At 42.0% G+C, this 24763-nt stretch overlaps 1 protein-coding gene across 3 annotated transcripts in view; it reads right to left on the reverse strand.

Moving 5' to 3' along the window:
• TAF1 (TATA-box binding protein associated factor 1) overlaps positions 1-24763 on the reverse strand; it is a 221148-nt gene that overhangs the window by 191859 nt on the left and 4526 nt on the right. For all 3 annotated transcript variants that reach the window (XM_069943702.1, XM_069943701.1, XM_069943704.1), the window contains exons 2-9: positions 21180-21297; positions 20060-20176; positions 19844-19966; positions 19363-19604; positions 15438-15653; positions 12975-13178; positions 12692-12887; positions 12496-12612 (exon numbers count right to left, since the gene is read on the reverse strand). In XM_069943702.1, the coding sequence (XP_069799803.1) occupies positions 12496-12612; positions 12692-12887; positions 12975-13178; positions 15438-15653; positions 19363-19604; positions 19844-19966; positions 20060-20176; positions 21180-21297 (1333 nt within the window). The remainder of the gene's footprint in view (positions 1-12495; positions 12613-12691; positions 12888-12974; positions 13179-15437; positions 15654-19362; positions 19605-19843; positions 19967-20059; positions 20177-21179; positions 21298-24763) is intronic.

Here is a 24763-nt window from a genome sequence, read left to right on the forward strand (position 1 = left end):
CGGATATGATAAAGTGTATGGGATGTTTTTCAGTAGTAGCCTCAAATTGGGCTAAATCCATACTGATGCAGCTAAGGCTAGGTTCACACTGCGTTTTTGCAATCTGTTTTTTTTTCATAAATTTTTTGCAAAAAACGGATGAAAAACGGATGAATTTGTGTGCATCTGTTTTGATCCATTTTTCTACTGACTTCCCAAACCGATCAGTTTTTTTTTACGGACACAAAAGTAGTGTCAGGTACGTTTTTGTGTCAGTCAGAAAAAAAAATGATCCTTTTTTTTACAATGGAAGTCAATGTAAAAATGCATCCTTTTTTTGCAAAAAACTGATTGCAAAAAACGCAGTGTGAACCTAGCCTAAGAGAAATTGTCATTATGGATTTGTCCTCACTGAAAACATTGAAAGAGGGTGGGAATTTCCGATATCTGGGGATTAAACTATCAAGAAAGCTAGCGGAATTTAACTGTTGAAATACAAATCCTGTAATGGAGGAAATGGATAAGACTGAAATATGGTTTAAACTTTTTTTTTTTTTTTTTTTAAATCAAAGGCAGATAGGATAGTACTGATCAAAACAATTTTTCTCTGCAAGCTTTTGTTTCTATTTAAAGCTCTTCCTGTACAGACAGAGGAAAAACAACTGAGGCAGCTCAGGGTAATGTTGAAATCTCTGATTTGGGCCATGAGCGTGCGTATGAAATTAGAATAATTAGGCTCCTTACATTTGGATATAGTTCAGAAGCTAGAGGGTGGGATAATCAAATTAGGGAAATGGAAAATTTGGGATATGGCAAGATCCTTGGTAAAAAGCTGTAAAGAACTGAATGATAATAATGATGATGATGATGTTAAAAATAAAGGCATATTTTGAGTTCGGGTTGTTATAGTGGAATAATAATCTAATAAGATATTGGGAAGATCGGGATGTGTAGAAAGCTATGTGACGCAAGGATTTGTAAAAGCAAAGATGCGCTTATTGGAGGACGTCTAAAAAAAATACAGAGTATGTCCGTGTGGCGTCAAAAGTCCCGGACAGCGCCTGGATGGAAGATCGCTGTGAAGAGCTCCGCTGCGGAACTCCGACATTCTTGCTCAGTGTGAAAGGGGCCTGTGTTTAAACCTGGAAGAATAAGCTTCGTGAAAGGGTATCCTTTGATAAAATTATGGGTCAGTGTCTTAAAAAGAAAAGCGTTTCAGTGATATATCTATATCATTAACCCTTTGAGGACCAGGCCCAAAATGACCCAGTGGACCGCGCAAATTTTGATCTTTGTGTTTTCGTTTTTTCCTCCTCCCCTTCTAAGAGCTCTAGCACTTTCAGTTTTCTATCTACAAGGCCACGTAATGGCTTGTTTGTTACAGGAATAGTTGTACTTTGTAATGGCGTCTTTTATTTTACCATAACATGTATGATGGAACCCCAAATATATTATTTATGAAGATATAAATAGGTGAAATCGTAAAAAAGAATGCAATATGGTAACGTTTGGGGGGTTCCTGTGTCTACGTAATGCACTATATGGTAAAAGCGACATGATACCATTATTCTATAGGTCAGTCCGAACACAACCGTATGCAGGTTAACACAGATTCTCTAATGTTATATATATATATTTTTATGAAATCCTTTTTTTTCCGGCAATTAAATAATATTAAAATGGGCCTATTGTGACACTTATAACAGTTTTATTTTTTCACCTATGGCGCTGTATGAGATGTCATTTTTTCCACCATGATCTCTAGTTTTTAATACCATATTTGTGAAGATCAGACGTTTTGATCACTTTTTATTAATTTTTTTTCATATATAATGTAACATAAATCGGTAACCCGCGCACTTTTTTTCCCTCTTTCCGTGTACGCCGTTCGCAATGACGCTTGTTATATTTTAATAGATCGAACAAATACGCACACTACGGTATATTATATGTTTATTTATTTGTTTTTATATAATGGGAAATGGGGGTGATTTCAACTTCTATTGGGGGAGGGGTTTTGGGGCAGTGTGTTAGTGATTTTTAACTTTTTTTTACACATTTTAAGTCCCTTTGGGGGACTTGTACATTCATTACTTTTATTATTCACACTAATCATTGCTATGCCATAGGCATAGCATAGATGAGTGTTATCGGCGCTCTGCTCATTGAGCCTGCCTGTGCAGGCTCAGTGACAAGACCACCGATCGGACTGCGTGGAGGCAGGTGAGAGACCTCCGGCGGTCCGTTTTAACGATCGGGACCCCCGCAGTCACACTGCGGGGGTCCCAATCGGTAAGTGACAGGGGACTCCCCTGTCACTTACACTTAAACGCTGCGGCGTTTAAGGAGTTAATGTCACGCGTGTCATTAACGGTGAGGTGTCGGCTGCTGATTGCAGCTGGCCCCCACCTGCTATGAAGCGCGCTCCGCTCCGGAGAGCGCTTCATAACTCAGAACGTACAGGTACGTCCAGGGTCGTCTGGGGACAGACTTCCAGGACGTCCTAGGTCGTCTAGGGGTTAAAGTGAAAGTCTGTCTGTCTCCTATAGACTTCCAAACTCCTGAACCGTTTGACCCCAAATTTAGCAGGCAGATACATTGGGTGCCTGGGCAGGTTAGAGCGAAGGTCCCATCCTTGTCAGATGTAAAGGAGGGGAGGGGGAGGGCGAAGAGCTCCCCATAGAAATGAATGGGAAAATCTCCACACTGCACACACAGGTGATATAGTTAGCGCTGCAGGTCTCCAGCAAAAATGGCAGTTGGAAGCCTTAGCAACCAATAGGATTACTACTTTCATTTTCACACGGAGCTGTGGTTGCTAGGGCCAGCTACCTCACAACAGATCCACAGAAATAACTGGTAGACCCCCTACTCCAACTATACAGTACAGGTATACAGTAAACTATAGTTTTGGGGTCCTGTATACCTGTACACTACAGGTATACATACCTCTCAGCATTTTGGACGGCCAAAGAGGGATAGTTATGGTTCATGCTAGGAAAATACAGGCAATTTTTTTTAATTTAAGGATGCATTTACACATCTAGGATCGGCTGCAGATTGATGCATTTAGTTACATCGATATCTGCAAATCTGCAGCAGATCCTGTATGTGTGACTGCATCCTTAGGTCGCATTCACACATCAATTACGCTGTCTGTAATTGCGGACCCAAAACTGCAGACAGGATTACAAATGTGTTTCAGTTACTGCCCGCATTTGCAGGTACCCACTGTCATATACGTGACACAGACGCACAATGGCTTCATCGTTTTGTTGCAGCATGGATCATGTCCCCAAATGGATCAGAAAAACCTACAGATGTGTGTATGGGGCCATAGAACTCAATGAGTCTGCATGTGTGACAGGGGCCATAATGTCACATGATTCATGTGAATATAACAGTTTTTAGGATCCAGCTTGCACCACATGATAGAATAATATGCAAGTTTGGGTCTATTATACAGTAAGAAACTAGCCTATCTAGAGCAACATTGAAGGTTTATTAATGCAAATATAATTCCTAGGTCAAAAAGAGGGACATGTAAGGGGCAAAGAGGGACAGAGGGACATGGGATTGTCCCTCCAAAAGAGGGACACTTGGGAGGTATGGTTATAAAGGACACTACAAGTATACAGGACCCCAAAACTATACACTACAGGTATACAAGACCGCCACCAACTATATACTACAGGTATACAGGACCCCAAAACTATACACTACAGGTATACAGGACTATATACTACAGGTATACTGAACCCCCAAACTATACACTACAGGTATACAGGACCCAACAACTATACACTACAGGTATACAGGACCCCCAAACTGTAAACCACAGGTGTCCACGACCCTCAAACTATAAACTACAGGTATAAAGCACCTTCACCAAGTATATACTAGAGGTATACAGGACCTCCACCAACTATACACTGCAGGTATACAACCCCCCAAACTATACACTACAGGTATACACTAATTCCACTGATTAATTCAGATGAAACAATACCTTTTAGACGATTAAAGTTTCCTGTTAAGCATCATTTGCAATGGCAATAAACAAGGCCCAAGCCTGATCACTGCAGGTGGCGGCATAAATCTGGATACTGCATGTTTTCCACATGGACAATTGTATGTTGCTGCTCCAGAGTTGTATCAGGTAAAAATCTTTATGTCCATGTACCTGGCAATAACACTGCCAATGTTGTACATAACCAGGCTATGTATATAACACTGCCAATACTGTATATAATCAGGCTGTATATAACACTGCCAATGTTGTATATAACCAAGCTGTATATAACACTGCCAATGTTGTATATAACTAGTCTGCATACTGTATAAGACTGCCAATGTTGATTATAAAACCAGGCTCTGTATATAACACTGCCAATGTTGTATATAACCAGGAGGTATATAACACTGCTAATGTTGTATATATTCAGGCTCTGTATTCAGTCTGATCACATGACATCTCAGTTTGGCTATTAGGTATTTAGGATGTTTAAAGTTTTTAGTTTATTTATAATGTGCATAAGCAACAATTTACATAAACAGTGCAGAACTGTCAGGTATATAGGGCTCCTGGCAATTTACCCTTTAAAAAAAAAAAAAAAAAAAAAAAAAAAAAAAAAAAGAGTATAGATTGGCCTTCTGAGCACTCTTGAAACAAATCTAATTAACACACTGACACTTTATACCCGGGCAGCGCCGGGTACATTTTCTATTAAAATTGCCTTGGGTCGAAAAGCTGGGATTGACGCAGACACTGGAATGGGACTTAATTTACAAAAGTATTAAAGGGAAACTATCAGCAGGTTAGATTAATGTAACATGCTTATATGTCCCTACTGCACAGGAGGCGCTGGGGAAGAGGGTACATCTTCCACCTTCCTCCCCTGTGTTATTACAGTCACCACCACCACCACCACACACACACAGCGCCGATCCGGCCCGCCCCCCGATTTGAGCTTAATTTTCAAAGGAATCTGGAATCTGATTGGTTGCTAGGGCCAGCTGCCTCACAACATCCATAGAAACGATACACTACAGGTATACAGCATCTCCACCAACTATACATTACAGGACCCCCCAAACTACACAGTGCAGGTATACAGGCCCCTCTGTACACTACACGTATAAGGCACCTTCACCAACTATATGATCTTAAGGACGGAGCCAATTTTTGTTTTTGCGTTTTAGTTTTTTTCTCCTTGTGTTTAAAAGGCCATAGCACTTGCACTTTTCCACCTAGAGACCCACATGAGCCCTTATTTTTTGCGTCACTAATTGTACTTTGCAATGACAGGCAGAATTTTTGCATAAAGTACACTGCAAAACCAGCAAACAATTCAATGTGTGGTGAAATTGAACAAAAAAAACGCATTTTTTTTTATTTAGGGGTTTTTTGTTTTTACGCCATTCGCCCTGGGGTAAAACTGACTTGTTATGCATGTTCCTCAAGTCGTTACGATTACAACGATATGTAACATATGTATAACTTTTATATTATCTGATAGCTTCTAAAAAATTCAAACCATTGTTAACAAATATATGTTCCTTAAAATCGCTCCATTCCCATGCTTATAGCGTTTTTATCTTTTGGTCTATGGGGCTGTGTGAGTTGTCATTTTTTTCGCCATGATGTTAACTTTCTACCGGTACCTTGATTGCGCATATACAACTTTTTGATCGCTTTTTATTTCATTTTTTTCTGGATTTGATGCGACCAAAAATGCGCAATTTTGCACTTTGGGATTTTTTTGCGCTTACATTATTTACCGTGCCAGATCAGGAATGTGATTAATTAATAGTTCGGGCGATTACACACACGGCGATACCAAACATGTTTATTTATTTATTTACTTTTATTAAAAACATGGGAAAAGGGGGGAGGATTCAGACTTTTATTAGGGGAGGGGGCTTTTTACTAATAATAACAACACTTTTTTTTTATTATTTTACACTTATACTAGAAGCCCCCCTGGGGGACTTCTAGTATAAGTATACTGATCTCTCATTGAGATCTTTGCTGTATAGTTATACAGCAAAGATCAATGAGATCGGCACTCAGATGCTTTCGGCTGCTGCAGCCGAAAGCATCAGAGTGCCGAGCCGGGATCAGCGCCATTTTGGCGGAGACCCCAGCCGGACGTTGTCCCGGAGGAGCGATCTCCGCCACTAGACACCAGGGAAGTGCTGCATTCGGTAATCTTTGACAGCTGCATCTGATTACTGAATTAGCCGGGCTACAAGCTGCACCCTAGACCGCGGCGGTTCAGATGGGGGAGGTGGAGGACTGGGTTGTTATCTGACATTAGGGGGAGGTTTCCCGGGTGCATGGAAATGTGCCAAGAAGGCCAGGTAGTGTGGGGAGGGGGGGGTCTCATATGGAGGGCGGCATTTATTTTTTTTTGTAGGATAAAATAAGTAATGAGGAGTTCCCAGTGTTTTTCTGGAATGTGAGGGGATTGGGGGAAACAGTGAAGAGGCGAGTAGGGTTTGATTTGATTGGGAAACATCTTCAGGCTATGGTGTGTTTAGCTGAAACCCACTGTTCAGAAGATAACTTATACAAGATCAAAAGGACATGGGCGTCCCATCAGTTCCATACCACATATTCAAATTTTTCTGCGGGGATTGCAGTTTACATCCATAATAAAATCCTGTTTTGTCTTATTTCAAGTAAAATAGATTTAAGTAGATTTATATTTCTTTACTGTACAATTTGTAATGTTCTCACAAGTTTTGATTAAGTTAATGCAATTTGTGTACGAAAAGGGTGATGTCCCGCTGATCCGGACAATTTCAGGGATAGAAGGGGTAAACTACAGAAGGTGGATAGATGTCCCTCCCCACTGGCTAAATTTCTGGGGGAGACCGGCTGGATGGATGTGTGGAGGGTCATTTATGGGGACCTCTCAGTTCCTCTCATAACTCTGTATCCCGTATTGACTTAGCCCTATGTAACTCGTCTGTTATCGGGTGGATTGGGTCAATGAAGGTCAGTCTCAGATCATTCCCCAGTGGTATTAAGACTAAGACTCTCTGGTTCATATAATGGAGTTAGGAGGGGCTTTCGCCTAAATCCACACTGGTTATCTATTATTGAAAATAAGGCTAAAATTTCGGAGGAAATTGTTTTCTTTTGGGATAAAAATATAAGTTCGGCTCCCACACAGGTGGTGTGAGATGCCTTGAAGGCATTTTTGAGGGGTATGCTTTTTAAGGAAATTAAGAGGAAGAAAAAGGAGTTCTCTATGCAGGAGTCCCAATTAAGGAAGGAAGTTCCGGCCGCAGAGGCAGCATTTGGGACAGATTCCTCAGAAACTAATGCAAAGGAGTTGGGACGTGCGCAAAGGGAATATGCCGATTTTGTTTACAAGGGCTCAGCATAAAGCCTTTTTTCAGGGGTCTATTCGTTGCAGAATTGGATATAATTATTATGAAGAAATCTATGAAACGAGTGGTTAGGGGGAAGACCCTGAGATAGCTCCTATGCTGGAGCTTATAAAATACTTATAAATACGGACTGCAAGATACTTACCAAAGCTCTGGCCCTCCGGTTGGCGGAGATAGTTCCATCTGTGGTGGGAGAGGAACAAACTGGGTTTGTTCAGGGGAGTCATATACAGAAAAATGTTGCCAGGGTCTTCGCCAATATTCAGTTGGAACTTGGTAGGGACTTTATTTCCTGGGTAAAATAGTTTTACACCTCTCCGTTGGCAAAAGTAATAATGAATGGTGGGTCCACCGATTGGTTCTCCCCATCCCGGGGGACCAGGCATGGGTGCCCCCTCTCCCCGTTATTATTTGTTTTGTATATCGAACCATTAGCTATGATGTTAAGATCGTCCCCGGAGGTTTTAGGTTTTGGTTTAAGGGGGAAAAAGAAAAACTTATCATATGCAGATGACATTTTGTTTTTCTTAGGGGTCGGGAGTCTGCCATGCACACTATTATGAGCTTCTTGGACAGGTTTGGAGCTATGTCAGGCCTAGAGATTAATTGGGGAAAGTCCTCCCTTCTCCCTTTGGGGGAAGGATTGTGGGATTCTAGCCTTCCAATTAAGATTGTTGAGTCGGGATGGAAGATTGAGTACCTGGGTATTTGGATATCTGCGGATGTGCGAAGATTCAGGGACCTTAAATGGGTTGGCCACTTTATAGTAAAATAGGTCAGTACAAAGTATTAGTAAGTGTACTCACTGTATATACTGACAGCAGCTCCCTCTGTACCTCACAGAGCTAATATCAGACTCCCCTTCACCAGGCTGGGGTGCCCTGCTCTGTTTTGTTTCAGTCCACAAAATGGCTGACATGGAGGAGCATGTGACCATGCCCTGTCCACTGTGTTCTCCATAGACCTATACAGGCTCAGTGGTGGACACAGGGGGGCGGGGCATGATCACATGCTCCTCCATGTAAGCAATCTTATGGACCAAAACACCACAGAGCAGGACAGTACAACCTGGAGGAGGGGAGTCTGATATTAGCTCTATGAGGTACATAGGGAGCTGCTGTCAGTATATACAGTGAGTACACTTACTAATACTGTACACTGAGCAATTTTACTATAAAGTGGCCAACCCCTTTAATCTTGTTCCCCTAATAAAGAGGATTAAATGTAAGTTGGACCTTTGGGGGAGTTTACCCCCAAAGGTTTGCAATTGCAGATAGGATGGCCATTGTAAAGATGGTTATTCTCCCACAGGTCTTAGATGTGTTATATGTTGCTCCTTCATGGATCCCTAAAAGGTAGTTTGACAAACTTACTGCTACCATTAATACCTTTTATGGGGTGGGAAGAAACCCAGAGTCAGATATCAGGTTTGGACACAGTCAGTAAATGAGGGTGGAATGGCCCTTCCGGATTTTATTTATTTTTTAGCGAGTGTCGCACAAGAACTTAAGAATTGGAGGTTATCCCAGCTACTTAATTTTATTTTGAGTCTGGTAGATTGGAAATTCACAGATGCACTGGAGAGTGTAGAGGCGAGGTTTGGTAATTATAAAAAGATTGTGCAAGTCACTAAATTCATTAAGGTTTGGGAAAATATTAGGAAGATTTGTGGGTGTAAGGGGATTCTTGAATTCACGACTTTATGGAGTAACCAGTCACTTGAAGAATTCTTTAAAATACAGGACCCACAGTTCTGGATAAAGGTGTGATGAACTTTAATCAAATAGTTCCACAGGATGGATTGGTGAGTTTTGAGGACATTAAGGGTAGCTTTGGGCTGCAAAGTTCACAATTTATATGGTATGCACAAATTAGGAAAGCTTATAGTAAATCTCAGAGGAGCAATGAGTGGCACCAAGATTCACATTTTTTGTTTGATTATATGAGAGAACCTCCTGTCGGGAAAAAGATGCTTGCTGTTACATATAGATGGTTGGCTAAGGAAAGGAAGAATGCCTTCTCTTCAATGAAGAGGGAAAAATGGGCACTTATGGGCCTATTACACAGGTCGTTAGAGGAGCAAACGAGCGCTCTCAGCGCTCGTTTGCTCCTCGTTCGCCGCTCGCTGCAGCCGCGCTGAATAGCGGCGGCAGCGAGCAGGGAACGAGGAGTGAGTGCGGGAGGGGCGGCGGGGAGCTGCGGGGGGGGGGGGGGGGGGGGGGGGCTGCCCGGGTGATCGCTGATCGTCCGGGTAGCCCATAGGATATAGCAGCGTCTGCTGCAGACGCTCCTATTCAATGGAGCGACGGCAGCAGATCACTGCTATATCAGTCGCTTGTTTTTCAACGTGTTGAAAAACAAGCGACTGCAACGATCAGCCGGCATGAACGATGTCGTTCCGTGGAATAGGGCCTTTAGGATTGAAGATATTTCAGCTGTTGAGTGGGAGGTTGGTCTTAATAATGTAAGATCCGCATCACTTAGTCCTGCCCACCGCTTAATTCAATTGAATATTATGTATGGTTTCTACTTATCACTCGGCGGTGAGAGGTGTGCTATCTATTTTTCGTTTCGATGGGATTTGTCGTTTTTAATGCATGCAGGGAGTTGTAGTTCTGCCCGAGCCGGGAGAGCCACAGGTAGAAGAGCCGGCATGTAAGTAAACGTGATCCGGTCCCCGGCCGCCTGCCCCCACCATGTAATGATGTGGGGGCGCATCTCACCCGGCCGCCCGCATCGCCACCCCCGCAACGGGGTCTCAACCGGCCGACCGCATGATTTGTTATTTAGCTCAGAATTCCACAGGGCACCAAGTTTAAAGCGCAACTATAATTTAAGTGACCAAAAAATTAAATTCCACAAATAAAAAGCCCATGTGTTACCCTTTAAAAAGAGCCCTAACTTGTGACGATATCTTGTGCGGTGGCTGAGATATCCCCAGTTGTTCGGCTCAAACAAATAAATGAATTTTTCTCCTGGCTGACAGAAAGTGGGCGTGGCCTCCCCTCTCCCTCACGCCACAGCTAGCTCTACGATGAATCAGTGGGCTGCTGGTGGAGTATCAGTTGATGGAAGATGGGTAATCTGTGATGAAAACTAGCTGGGATGACTTCTTTATATACTCCAGGGTTCTCCAACCTATGTCTCTCCAAAACTACAGCTCCCAGAATGCCAAGCTAGCTTTCATATGGCAGGACGTGATGGGAATTGTAGGAACGCTGGTATAGTCAGTCACTATGACAGATAGAATTCTACAAGACAAGCAGGGATGTGTATATATCATCACAAAGATGTGAGTGATGGGTCATAATAATGACTGCACACATGTAGTGGTAGCGGTATGATGGTGGGATCAGGGCAACCTTACACCAGACCAAGGGGCGTAGCTAGGGGTTCAGCCTAGGGGGGAGCAAGCGAGTGTGAGCGAGAACCTCAGCAGACTACCAATCAATTATCTATCTACCTTCTATCACATATCTATCAGGCAGCACAAGGATGATAGGGTGACCTCCATTATACTTAGTAAAAGATGCTGGGAAAGCTGGGTGACCTTTATTATACTTGCTATAGAGTGCTGGGAAAGCTGGGTGACCTTTATTATACTTGCTATAGAGTGCTGGGAAAGCTGGGTGACCTCTATTATACTGGCTTTAGGGTTCTGGAAAAGCTGGGTGACCTCTAACTGGCAGAAAGAGTTAATACTACACAATGTACAGACCCTTTGCATTCTGCCAGAGTACCCACCCATGTAATTCATTCCCCAAAACCCATACGTACTGTAGGGCAGGGTTGTTTTGGTTAGGGGGCAGTGATAGCAGCAACAGTGTGCACATTGATTATACATTTTATTCCCATAAGGCTCTGGTGGGCTCTGCTATGTTAGGGAGGCAGCAGGTGTCAGGTGCACTGTACCCACAGACCCCCAGTTTCCCACTCGTAGCTTTAGTGTGGAGCCGACAGTACTGCATCACCACTGAGCAGGAAGTAGTGGAGGCTGTCAGTGCAGGACAGGCTGAGGCTCGGGGGCCGGCTGTCAGAAGAGGTGGGTGACGGCCCCAGTATTACTGATGTACAGGCCCTTTTCACTCTGCCAGAGTACCCCACCCGCAGCAGGAGCAGGGGGTGGGGCTTGTCATCCAGGGCGGGGCTTATCAGGATATTCATTTGTTTGTGTGGGGCAAATTAACGTCCCGACAAGCCCCACCCCCTGCTCCTGCCGCAGGTGGGGTACTCTGGCAGAGTGAAAGGGTGATGTACATCAGTAATACTGGGGCCATCACCCACCTCTGCTGACAGCCTGTCCCCAAGCCTCAGCCTGTCCTGCACTGACAGTATCCACTACTTCCTGCTCAGTGGTGATGCAGTGTTGTCGGCTCCACACTGAAGGTACGAGTGGGAAGCTGGGTGTCTGTGGGTACACTGCACCTGACACCTGCTGCCTCCCTAACATACCAGAGCCCACCAGAGCCTTATGGGAATAACATGTATAATCAATGTGCACACTGTTGCTGCTATCACCGCCCCCTAACCAAAACAGCCCTGCCCTACTGTACATATGGGTTTGGGGGAATGAATTACAGTGTGAGAGCTGCCTGACATGTGCTTGCTGTATGAGAATCCGTACATAGCTCAGCCAGAGTTCGGATCTCCAGGGGGCGTGGCCAGCAGGAATGGAGAAATAATGCAGAGGCAGACAGAGGGCTGAGAGCACAATTCAGCCACATGTATTAGAAAAACTGTACAATTTAGCTTATTATTGTATATTGCAAAAATTCTTTACATGGCCTTAACTAACTAAAAGTAAATGGTTAAAAATATTTTATAGTTACGCTTTAAGGTAAATATTCTTCATCACTGGCTAAGCCAATCAGTTCCCTCCTGGAGGGAGACAGTGTTATGCTATGAGTGTTCTATCTAGGTACAGTGTACGAGCAACAGAGAGTTCTTCAGTAACTGGAAGACCCTCTACGTATCCAAAATGCATACAAATAAAGAGGGGGCTTTATAGAGGTGTTACACTGAGCTTACTAGGTCTATTACACCCTACTAATATTGTGTTGACTGCCTTCTATTTCTCAGATTAACTGTCCTATAGTCATGATTTTTAGGCCTCACCTTGCTGTTCTGGAGGGTGTTTTTCCTTCCCTTTAGAAGAGATCAAAGAACCTGGTATGCTTGGCTTTTGCACTAGAGGCGTTGGTAGATTTAATAGTGATCCACTTCGATTCAGTCCTGTGTGAAAGACTCTTGAAATCAGTAAATTAGTAAATACACACCATGCTACTGGCACAATAGCTACAATTAATAATACCTTGCTGGGCATTGTAGGCGGTGGCATTCCTGGTCATACTAGAAGGAAGCCAACCTGCTAAACTGGCTCTCTGGGTCTTTGTTACTTTGTGCTTCACATCCTCCCCGTTCCAGATCACATCATCCTCCCACTGAAGCTGTGTTACCATCAGGAAATGTTCATCTTGAAACTGTGTCTCTGTGGGCTCCTCTGGTTTCTAAATATCAAGAATAAACTCTATAAGCTATTGAACAATTGTTATATTTGAGTCAAGCATTCATGCAAAATAAAATCATTCACATACCTCATCTACATCTTCTATATCATCCTCCTTCAGCTTAAACCCATAATCAAATCCACTGCCATCTTCAGGTACACCAAGCATATCATACCACAACTGAGCTGGTCCATAGCGCCATTCTGCTACTTTAGGTTTTGCTTCTGCAACTTTATCTGTATCCCCGGTAGATTGAGAGAACTTAGACTCCACAGGAGCCATCATGGTGATCTGTATAAAATGCCAAATAATTTGCATAAGATCAGTTGATTTTTAAACAAAAGAGAAAAAAAAACATACAAAAACCCAATTCGTGTGTGTGAATGTTTATATTATACCCTAAAAATTTAACTTTACAAGCCCTAAAAGTTAAACTATTGAAATGAAATGGGTATACGCCTTTTAAGGTTCACAATCCTGGGCCGATTTTTTTTCAAGTTTGCTCAAGTTTGTGTAAAAACAAACAAAAAGCTATTTTCACCTTCTATGTTCCCTCACCATTCTTATGGATCCAGGTCTCACGGTGCAGCACTTTCTAAAGTCAACTCAAGGCAATTTCTACCATAGCCAGTGACTGGCTAAGCAGGCATTTTGTCAGGTGGAGAGTAAAAGGTGCTCAGCAGCAGAGACTGGCAGGGAATTGAAGGCAGGTGAGTAAAGTTTTTTTGTTTCCACATGCCACCCGGAGCCCTTCTGATAATAAAGTAGATGCTCCCAAATACTCCTTCAAGCTTTTCACTCAAAACAGGTGATAATAAATCTTTTTGCAGTCAACCAACATATGCTTTAACCCTTTAAGGACGGGGCCCATTTTCGTTTTTGCGTTTTCGTTTTTTCCTCCTTGTGTTTAAAAGGTCATAGCACTTGCATTTTTCCACCTAGAAACCCACATGAGCCCTTATTTTTTGCGTCACTAATTGTACTTTGCAATGACAGACTGAATTTTTGCATATGGTACATTGCGAAACCAGAAAAAAATTCAAAGTGTGGTGAAATTGAAAAAAAAAAAACGCATTTCTTTTATTTGGGGGAACTGTGTTTTTACGCCATTCGCCCTGGGGTAAAACTGACTTGTTATGCATGTTCCTCAAGTCGTTACGATTAAAACGATATATAACATGTATAACTTATATTGTATCTGATGGCCTGTAAAAAATTCAAACCATTGTTAACAAATATACGTTCCTTAAAATCGCTCCATTCCCAGGCTTATAACGCTTTTATTCTTGGGTCTATGGGGCTGTGTGAGGTGTCATTTTTTGTGCCATGATGTTTATTGTGATTGTGAATGTGATTAATTAATAGTTCGGGCGATTACGCACACGGCGATAGCAAACATGTTTATTTATTTATTTATTTGTTTACTTTTATTTAAAACCTGGGAAAAGGGGGATAATTCAGACTTTTATTAGGGGAGGGGGCTTTTTACTATTAACAACACGTTTTGTTTTTTTTTTTAACACATATACTAGAAGCCCCCCTAGGGGACTTCTTGTATATATACTTTGATCTCTCATAGAGATCTCTGCAGCATAGATATGCTGCAGAGATCCATGAGATCGGCACTCGTTTGCTTTCAGCTGCTGCAGCCGAAAACGAACGAGTGCCGAGCAGAGGACGCCGCCATCTTGGACGCGTCCCCGGCCGGCATCAGTAACGGAGATCGCTCCTCCGGGACAAGGTCCCGGAGGAGCGATCTCCCCCACTAGACACCAGGGAAACGTTGCCTCCGGTAATCGGAGGCAGCTGTCAACTTTGACAGCTGCCTCCGTTTAGCTAATTAGCGGGCACGGCGATCCAACCGTGCCCGCTAATAGAAGCTACTCGCGGCACCCGGGATCGCGGCACTTCAAAGCGGGGCCGCCGCACGGCCCCGCTTTGAAGTGCAAGTGAGGACATATGACGTACCGGTACGTCATATGTCCTTAAGAGGTTAAAGGGGTAGTGCGGCGCTAAGAAATTATTCACAAAATAACACACATTACAAAAGTTATACAACTTTGTAATGTATGTTATGTATGTGACTGGCCCCCTTCCCGTGTTCCCAGACCCCTGTCCGTGTACCCGGAAGTGTAGCGCAGTATACATACCTGATCCGTGTCGACTGACCCCTGTCTGTAATTTTGTCAAAGACGTCATCGTCGGGAGGCCGGCCGTCTTTGACAAGCTTACAGACGGGTTCGGTCGACACGGATCAGGTATGTATACTGCACTACACTTTTGGGTACTCAGGCGGGGGTCGGGGAACACGGGAAAGGGGCCATTCACATACATAACATACATTTCAAAGTTGTATAGTTGTATGTTGCTACAAAAACATGGCTTCTATTCCCTACTGTTGTCTCCAATTTGGGTGGGGTTTTGAAACTCAGTTCCATTGAAGTAAATGGAGCTTAATTGTAAACTGCACCTGAACTGGAGTCAACAGTAGGGGGATAAGTGGCCATGTTTTTGTAGCGCTGGATAACCCCTTTAAACCAACACCCTTACCTCATCATCTGAGAGGCACTGCTCAGGTGGTGGTGGTGGAGCATATTCATATTCCCAACAAGTCTTCTTTTCAATTACTGCTTCTGCTTCCTCTGCCTCTTTTGTCTGGGCTTCCTGGGGCAATTCTCGGTGCTTCTTTCTGCGCTTTCGCCGTGCACTGCGCCATACTGAGAGGACACTTTTCCCAGGTCCAAAAAGTCTAAGAAAGCGTAAAACCTAAAAGCAAAATAAAAAACTATTGAGTTAAAGCACTAACTCTTAAGAAACACTGCTTACTTGTTGTGAAGCCATAGGGCCATATTACATATCCTCTCAAGATTAACACATTGAGCAAGCACCGACCTGCTAAATAAGTGCTCGCTTACAATGACTTTTAAACAGCTGAATTATTCTGCAGCAAAGCCTACACAGGCATTGTTAGCACTGTCTGTGGGGCCCTTGTTTTACATAGAAAGTAATAAACATTATACTTACCTGTCCATACTCCCCAATGTCCTGCCCTATGTTTACTGCTCACCGAAGCTGCCGTTAAAGCGCTTTGTAATAACAGGCCACTCAGCCAATCACTGGCCAAGACAGGACATTACCCGGACGGTGATTTAGCCATCGGCCAAGCTGATTGTTGTCTTTTTTTACAAGGCGCAATATCTGCTGGAAACAGCCTGACTTGTCAGATTATCGCTCTGTGTAATAGGGACCTTATTTGATCATTTATGACTAATACTGCTTACTCTATTAGTCAAAAGCAGGAATTTATTGTTGCCACAAGTGTCTTTTTTATGGTTCAAACATTGTGAGAGGAGTTCATCCCTTACTTTGCCCAGGAAGACCAGTTGCATTATTGCATTGATGTCAAAGGTTTAATTGATCAATTCAAAATGCAATATGATTCAGCGCAATGACATATTTTTATAGATTCTTCAAAAGGAAGTCTCTAAGCAGTTTTAATTCACAGTGGAGGTTTTTATGCTTCCATCCCTGTAGGTCATTCCGTACACCTCAAAGAAACATTCAAGAGCTCGGAACTTAAAAGGAACACTACCTGAGGTGCTGAGAGTGTGCTGTAGCTATTAGTCCCCTAGTAAGCATGGTACCTTTTGGTAATTTATCTGTGCAATGGATTATGCACGGTCTCCTGTAATAAAGAGTCAAAGAGGAGTTATGTCTTAGCGTTTGTGCCATACTCTAGCACACATCACCACCCCTTCCTCTTCTCTCTCCTTCATGAATAATCAATGCTGAACCGGGCTCCTGCTCACTCAGCTGTCAAACAGTATCTGTCAACAGAGGACTGATCTGCAATCAGATATAGTTGAACTTCCTTACCTGTGTTAGAGCTGTGGTCTAGGGGTAAATCATCTGTCTACTGACCACCACCAGCTCTTTCTTTGGTTTGAATCCCCTGATGGAAATTAAATATATTTATTTTATTTTTTGGATTGTGATATCATTTTTAAAAGGGCAAAGAATTTCCAATCAGGTCCAAATTAGTTTAGACATTTTTAAACAACGATGAGAAAAATAAAACAAATAACTATTTTTTTTTCTGCATCATTGTATAAAAAAAAACTAGTTTTAAAACATTCTGACAGGTTTGGGAATTATTTGCACTTAAAAACTGGGACCTGGGACCTGTGTTGCATATTGGTAAATCATTAATTGTCATCCATATGTATTTGTTTACAAGTATGTGATTCCTATCAGTGTACTGTAGCTACTTGCACTAGCTTTTTTTATTGTATGCACTTTATGCTGGATGGATTATATTATATAGTTTACATATTATGTATATGGATGCACTGGCACTTTAAACAAGCAGCATGGTTTCCCCACCTAATCAGATCTTGTTTTTAATTGTTTTTCTGTGATTGATTTAATAAACTTTCATTTTTTGGCTATTTGAGATTGATTTATTGTCTTACATTGTAGTCTTCCATACAACATATTGGTGTAGTTTGGTTCGTTTTGCATATGGAGACAGGTTTACAGTCCTTTACACAATATTTGATCCTGGATTAATAGGTGTTCAAACTGCCTACAGAGGACTGATCAGCAATCAGAGACACTGTCAAACAGCTGAGCGAGCAGGAGGCTGGGCAAAATTGATTATTCATGAAGAAGAGGGAGGAAGAAAAAGTGGCGAGGTGTGCTAGAGTGTGGAACAAATGCTTGGCCACAACTCCTTTTTGACACTTCATTACAGTACATAACCCACTGCATGAACTCATTCTTGTTAAAAAATGATTTAAGAAAATTTCACAAGTCTATTTTCATTTATTTTGAGGTATTGCCTTATTTAACCCCTAGGCGACCTAGGACGTACCGGTACGTCCTGGAAGTCTGTCCCCAGAGGGCCCTGGACATACCGGTACGTCCTGAGCTATGAAGCGCGCTCCGGAGTGGAGCGCGCTTCATAGCAGCTGGGGGCCGGCTGCAATCAGGCAGGCTCAATCAGCAGAGCGCCGATAACACTGATCAATGCTATGCCTATGGCATAGCAATGATCAGTGTAAAAATCTAAGTTATGTATGTACAAGTCCCCCAAAGGGACTTAAAATGTGTAAAAAAAAAAAAAGTTAAAAATCACTAACACGCTACCCCAAAACCCCTCCCCCAATAAAAGTTTAAATCACCCCCCTTTCCCATTATATAAATAAAACATATAAAAATAAATAAACATATAATATACCGTAGCGTGCGTAATTGTCCGATCTATTCAAATATAACAAGCGTCATTGCGAACGGTGTAGACGAAAAGAGGGAAAAAAGTGCGCGGATTACCGATTTTATGTTACATTATATATTTAAAAAAATTAATAAAAAGTGATTAAAACATCCAATCTTCACAAATATGGTATTAATAAAAACGAGAGATCATGGCGGAAAAAAATGACACCCCACACAGCCCCGTAGGTGAAAAAATAAAACTGTTATAAGCATCACAATAGGCCCATCTTATTAATATTTAATTGTCAAAAAAAAGGATTTCATTAAAAAAATATATATAACATTAGAGAATCTGTGTAAACCTGCATATGGTTGTGTTCGGACTGACCTACAGAGTAATGGTATCATGTCGCTTTCACCATATAGTGCATTACGTAGACACAGGAACCCCCCAAACGTTACCATATTGCATTGTTTTTTACAATTTCACCTATTTATAGCTTCATAAATAATTTATTTGGTATTCCGTCATACATGTTATTGTAAAATGAAAGACGCCATTACAAAGTACAACTATTCCTGTAACAAACAAGCACTTACATGGCCTTGTAGATAGAAAGCTGAAAGTGCTAGAGCTCTTAGAAGGGGAGGAGGGAAAAACAAAAGCGCAAAGATCAAAATTTGCGCGCTCCACTGGGTCATTTTGGGCCTGGTCCTCAAAGGGTTAAAAAATTTATGTAAATTGACAGAAAACGTGATGTCTAGAGACGAGCGAACCTCGAGCATGCTTAAGTTCATCCGAACCCGAACGTTCGGAATTTGATAAGCGGTGGCTGCTGAATTTGGATAAAGCCCTAAGGCTATGTGGAAAACATGGATATAGTCATTGGCTGTATCCATGTTTTCCAGACAACCTTAGAGCTTTATCCAACTTCAGCAGCCACCACTAATCAAATGCCGAACGTTCGGGTTCGGATGAACTCGAGGATGCTCAAGGTTTGCTCATCTCTAGTTAAGTCCTATGACAAAACAGAGGTAATTTTCTGATTGAACACATCCAAGAACATAAAAATTACATGGAAAAAGCAAAACAGCTCTTAAATAAAAATTTGTTTGCAGACCTGTTTTATTTGCATAAACTAATAAAAATAAATAAAGTTTTATCAGTTAAACTTCCAATCTGGCCATTAACAGAGAAAAAAGGTTGGTGTTTAAAATCATGAAAGGGATCTATTGTTAGAAAATCAATGGAAAGTACCTTGCCGGGTCTAAATTCTGGGAAAAGCTCAGTGACACTAGGAAGAGGTTTGGTGCCATCTCTTTGCATTATTCCAGCAAGTGGTAAAGTCAACTTTCGCTCTTTCTTCTCACTTTTTCCCCTTTCTTGAGGGCAAATCTCAGATTCAGAATCCGATGAACTGCTGAAGTCCACCTTTTCCAAAGAAGCAGAAGATGGTGCAATGATAGAAGGCAGTATAATTCCATCACCTTCTTCAGAAGCTGTAAAAAACAAAGTATAGTAAAAACATGGTATAGTTAAAAATGAAAACTACAGAGAAAACCAATTACAGTTCAGTTTATAACACTATTTGATGTGTAGGTAGAGGTAAGGTAAACAGAGCTGAACCGCATTTGGCACTTCTCAGCTCAGATCCATTTGTAACAGAGCACTGTCCTCTATTGTCCTCTAAACACGTTACATAGTAGAAGCCTCAACTTCTCAAACTGATGTGACTTACTTAATGGCATTGGTCCCTTTTCTTCCTCTTTCTTACATGTCACTGGAGGAGGTGGTGGAGGTGGCATGAGCTTGGAATCAATATCTTCACAGTCTGCATCATAGTCATCATCATCATCATCATCTAAGAAGAACACAAAGTCCATTTCAACAAAAACTAGCCCAACATCAACTAGCCCATGGAATTGTCTTCATTTTCACATCACCAGGGATTTACCTGCTCTTCGAGAGAGATGAAGATTTCCCATAGCTTGCCTATATCTTCGCGACTCGTCTTCAGCCACTTCATTAATATCAGAGTAGTCAATTGCATCATCAGTACTCTTAACCCAACCTACACAAAATATAAAATATTTAACAAACAATAATGATCATCAAACAAAACACACATGTCCAGCTTTTCCTTGAGATATACTATCACTTCCACCTTCATTTTTAGTTTTGCAAAAAAAAAAAAAAAAAAGGATATGATCATAGCAGCATTCTTACTAACAACTGCTCCTTTCATAGATATAACATGAAAATTATAATAGAAGAAATATGAATTTCTATATTCCAAAGTGCAAGAGAAAAATCTCTACAGGAGAAAGAAGGGAAGATATAGGTTATCTTTGTAAGTAGTGGATAACTAAGAAACTGAAGTCTGTACAATGGATGGTGAAATTTGTAGCCTTCTGTATGCACTTTGATTGAGAAGAGAAGAACTAGTAAAACTATTATGGCAAATATTAGCTTTAAAGTGTCACTGTTGTTTCATTTTTTTGCAGAAATCAATAGTCCAGGCGACTTTAAGAAACTTTGTAATTGGGTTTATTAGGCAAATATGCCTTTATCTGCATTTAACTGCCATTATCTGCATCCACTGCTCATTATCTGGAAATCTGGACTGTTTTACATAATTTGGATCCTGTCTATGCTATGGAGAGGGGAGGGGGGAGGAGGGAGATTAGTTGGCAGCAGAGAACAAAGGATTACACAGCAGGGAGCCGCTGAGAGCCCCTATTGAGAGGTCAGTGCTAATGTCAGAGGAGAGAGCCTTGTGATGTAGCTGTAAATTAACTCATTGTTGTCCTGTTTTGGTGCCTCATCTCCCTCCACCCCTCCCCTCTTCATAGAGAACAATGAAGACAGGGGGGGAGAGCTTCAAACTGCTTCTTTTTAATAAAATGCATTTGGCTAATAAACCCATTTACAAAGTTTCTTAAAATCCCCTGTACTATTGATTTCTGCAAAAAAAAAAAAAAAAAAAAAAAATGAACAACAGTGACACTAGTAATTTACAAATTCTATTGCTTCAGTGCTGAAATAACAAGAATGTTTTATGTCAATGTCATTACCATCTTCATCCAAGTTCACCCCTTCTGTTTCTGTGGAATCGTCAACACTGGATGTGATTTCTGTAATGAGATTCCCAAGTCCAAGAGCTCCTAATCCTGCAAGGTGTTTCTTGGACTCCTGAAAAACAGAGACAATTGTTAAGCCATGAGATTTTCTGACCCATTTTAATGTTACAAATGGATCACGTAAGGGATCACAATATTCTGAAGGTTTATTTGTCATGTTGCACAACTGCAAGGAAGCAGCATTGCAAAATGCCGCTGACATAAGGCATGTAATTAAGGAAAGGGAGCCAAGATTGAAGCTGCCATTGCATTTCCTGCACAAGGTGCCTCCTACAGCCAGAGGAGAGCCACAGCATGGAAGCAGGGGAAGGTAAGTAAGTGACTGCATACTACCCATGGGGTTAGGTTTTCGGTGAGGTGGCATTATTGAGAAAGTAACTAGTATATGGGACAGTATTGGGAGGGATTGGCTACTATCATGGGGCACTATTAGGAGCCTAACTACTATTGGGGGGAATAACTAGTATATAGGGCAGTACTGGGAGGTGTTAGCTAAAGTTTTATGGGTAATATTATTGGTTTTATTTAGTTAGACTATAAAAGGTGTAGGTATTATGTGGTTGTAATACCTGGTAATCTTGCGGTGTTATCATTTGACCTTTATATACGGTTCTTTTCAGTGCACTGGATATGGTCAGTATGATATACTATGTATGGGATTATATTTGTTCCTTGTACACTGGTATTTGGTAACAGCATAACTGTAGAAGGGTATAAAGTACTCCATTTTTGCTGGTACTGTTATACACTGGGATATTCTTCATGAAAACCTGTTTCAGAAAATCTATAGCATGCCTGCCCCTGTTTGGACAATATTATGGTAATTCTGTATTCTGCATTTGATCACTGCTGTATACCCTTCTCTAGTCTGCAGAGTGATAATACTCTCTAGTTTCTGCGTAGACCCGTATTTGATCGTGTCTGAAAAATTTTCTGTGTGGTAAGTTCTGAAGCAATGGGTGAAGGGAGATATGTATGTGGGCTGGTGGGGTTTGTGTGCCGGGCTGCTTTTTAGGTCCTGCATAAGGCTATGTTGCTACAATGTTTTTCCCTGTCCTTCTTTTGAACAAGTGCGTATATAGCTATATTGATATGTAGGTGAGAGAAAAGTCTTGGCGAAGAGAAGAAAGAGGAAGAGGGTTGACATACATGGTGGACATGGCTACACTCCCTGCAGCCCGGGACAGCAACAATTAGCGGGCACGGTCTGATCGCCGTGCCCGCTAATTAGCCTTTTAAATGCAGCTGTCAAAGCTGCATTAGCCTTTTAAACGAAAATGCTCCTTTGGCACTTCCCTGGTGTCTAGTGGGGGAGGGGAGAATCGAAGGCAGGACGGAGCCTGCGCCATAATGGCGCTGATCACGGCTCGCCACTCTACTCAATAGAATGCCTATCTCATGGATCTATGAGGTATATCTACACTCACCGGCCACTTTATTAGGTACACCTGTCCAACTGCACGTTACCACTTAATTTCTAATCAGCCAATCACATGGCGGCAACTCAGTGCATTTAGGCATGTAGACATGGTCAAGACAATCTCCTGCAGTTCAAACCGAGCATCAGTATGGGGAAGAAAGGTGATTTGAGTGCCTTTGAACGTGGCATGGTTGTTGGTGCCGGAAGGGCTGGTCTGAGTATTTCAGAAACTGCTGATCTACTGGGATTTTCACGCACAACCATCTCTAGGGTTTACAGAAAATGGTCCGAAAAAGAAAAAACATCCAGTGAGTGGCAGTTCTGTGGGCGGAAATGCCTTGTTGATGCCAGAGGAGAATGGGCAGACTGGTTCGAGCTGATAGAAAGGCAAGTGACTCAAATATCCAACCGTTACAACCAAGGTAGGCAGAAGAGCATCTCTGAACGCACAGTACGTCGAACTTTGAGGCAGATGGGCTACAGCAGCAGAAGACCACACCAGGTGCCACTCCTTTCAGCTAAGAACAGGAAACTAAGGCTACAATTTACACAAGCTCATCGAAATTGGACAGTAAAAGATTGGAAAAACGTTGCCTGGTCTGATGAGTCTCGATTTCTGCTTGAACATGACAATGAGTTCACTGTACTCAAATGGCCTCCACAGTCACCAGATCTCAATCCAATAGAGCATTTTTGGGATGTGGTGGAACGGGAGATTCGCATCATGGATGTGCAGCCGACAAATCTGCAGCAACTGTGTGATGCCATCATGTCAATATGGACCAAAATCTCTGAGGAATGCTTCCAGCACCTTGTTGAATCTATGCCATGAAGAATTGAGGCAGTTCTGAAGGCAAAAGGGGGCCAACCCGTTACTAGCATGGTGTACCTAATAAAGTGGCCGGTGAGTGTATACTGAATAGATCTCTATGAGAGATCAGAGCAGTCATACTAGCAGTCATCTAGAAGACTTCTAGATGTGTGTAAAAAAAAAGTAAATATTTTTTTTATTAATAAATAATCCCCTCTCCTAATAAAAGTATGAATCACCCCCCCCTTTCCCCATTTTATAAATAAAAATTAAATAAACAAACATATTTGGTATTGCAGCACGCGTAATCGCCTGAACTATTAAATCACATTCCCGATTTCGCACGGTAAATAGCATAAGCATAAAAAATGATCAAAGTGGAAAATTGCGCATTTTTGGTCGCATCAAATCCAGAAATATTGTAATAAAAAGCAATCAAAAAGTCACATATGTGCAATCAAGGTACCGATAGAAAGAACACATCATGGCGCAAAAAATGACATCTCACACAGGCCCATAGACCAAAAGGTAAAAGAACTATAAGCATGGTAATAGAGTGATTTTAAAGGAACATTAATTTTTTTTAAAAAGGTTTTAATTTTTTAAAAGACATCAAATAAAATAAAAGTTATCCAAGTTACATATCGTTGTAATCGTAACAACTTGAGGAACATGCATAACAAGTCAGTTTTACCCTAGGGCAAATGGAGTAAATACAAATACTCCCCAAATTTTAAAAAATGCATTGTTTTTTTTTTCCGATTTCATCACACATTTAATTTTTTTCTGGTTTTGCAGCTTACTTTATGCAAAATTTAGCCTACCATTACAAAGTACAATTAGTGGAGCAAAAAATAAGGGCTCATGTGGGTCTGGTGAAAAAATGTAAGCGCTATGGCCTTTTAACCCCTTAACGACCGCGGGCGTAAGTGTACGCCCCCAAAACCCGTGCCTTAACGCAAACGGGCGTACATTTACACACGCAGCGATCGGGGAAGATGGCCTTCTATAATGTATAGCAGGCCATCCCTGCTTGTCGGCATGGGGGGTGATTAACCCCTCCCGTGCTGACGATCGCCGCTATTGGCTGATCAATTCAGATCAGCATATGGCGGCGATCTGCAGCTTTCCGGGTCATCGGTGACCCGATGGCCCTGAAAGCAATGGCGGTCGGTGCTGTCCGAGAACGACACCGACCGCCATTACTGTTAAAAGTAACGGTGGCCACGGTGCCACGTCCCGATCGCCGGGAGCGGCCGGCCGATCACGGCGATATAAGTACCCCAT

This window comes from Dendropsophus ebraccatus, chromosome 10, assembly GCF_027789765.1.
Source record: "Dendropsophus ebraccatus isolate aDenEbr1 chromosome 10, aDenEbr1.pat, whole genome shotgun sequence".
Lineage (NCBI taxonomy): Eukaryota > Metazoa > Chordata > Amphibia > Anura > Hylidae > Dendropsophus > Dendropsophus ebraccatus.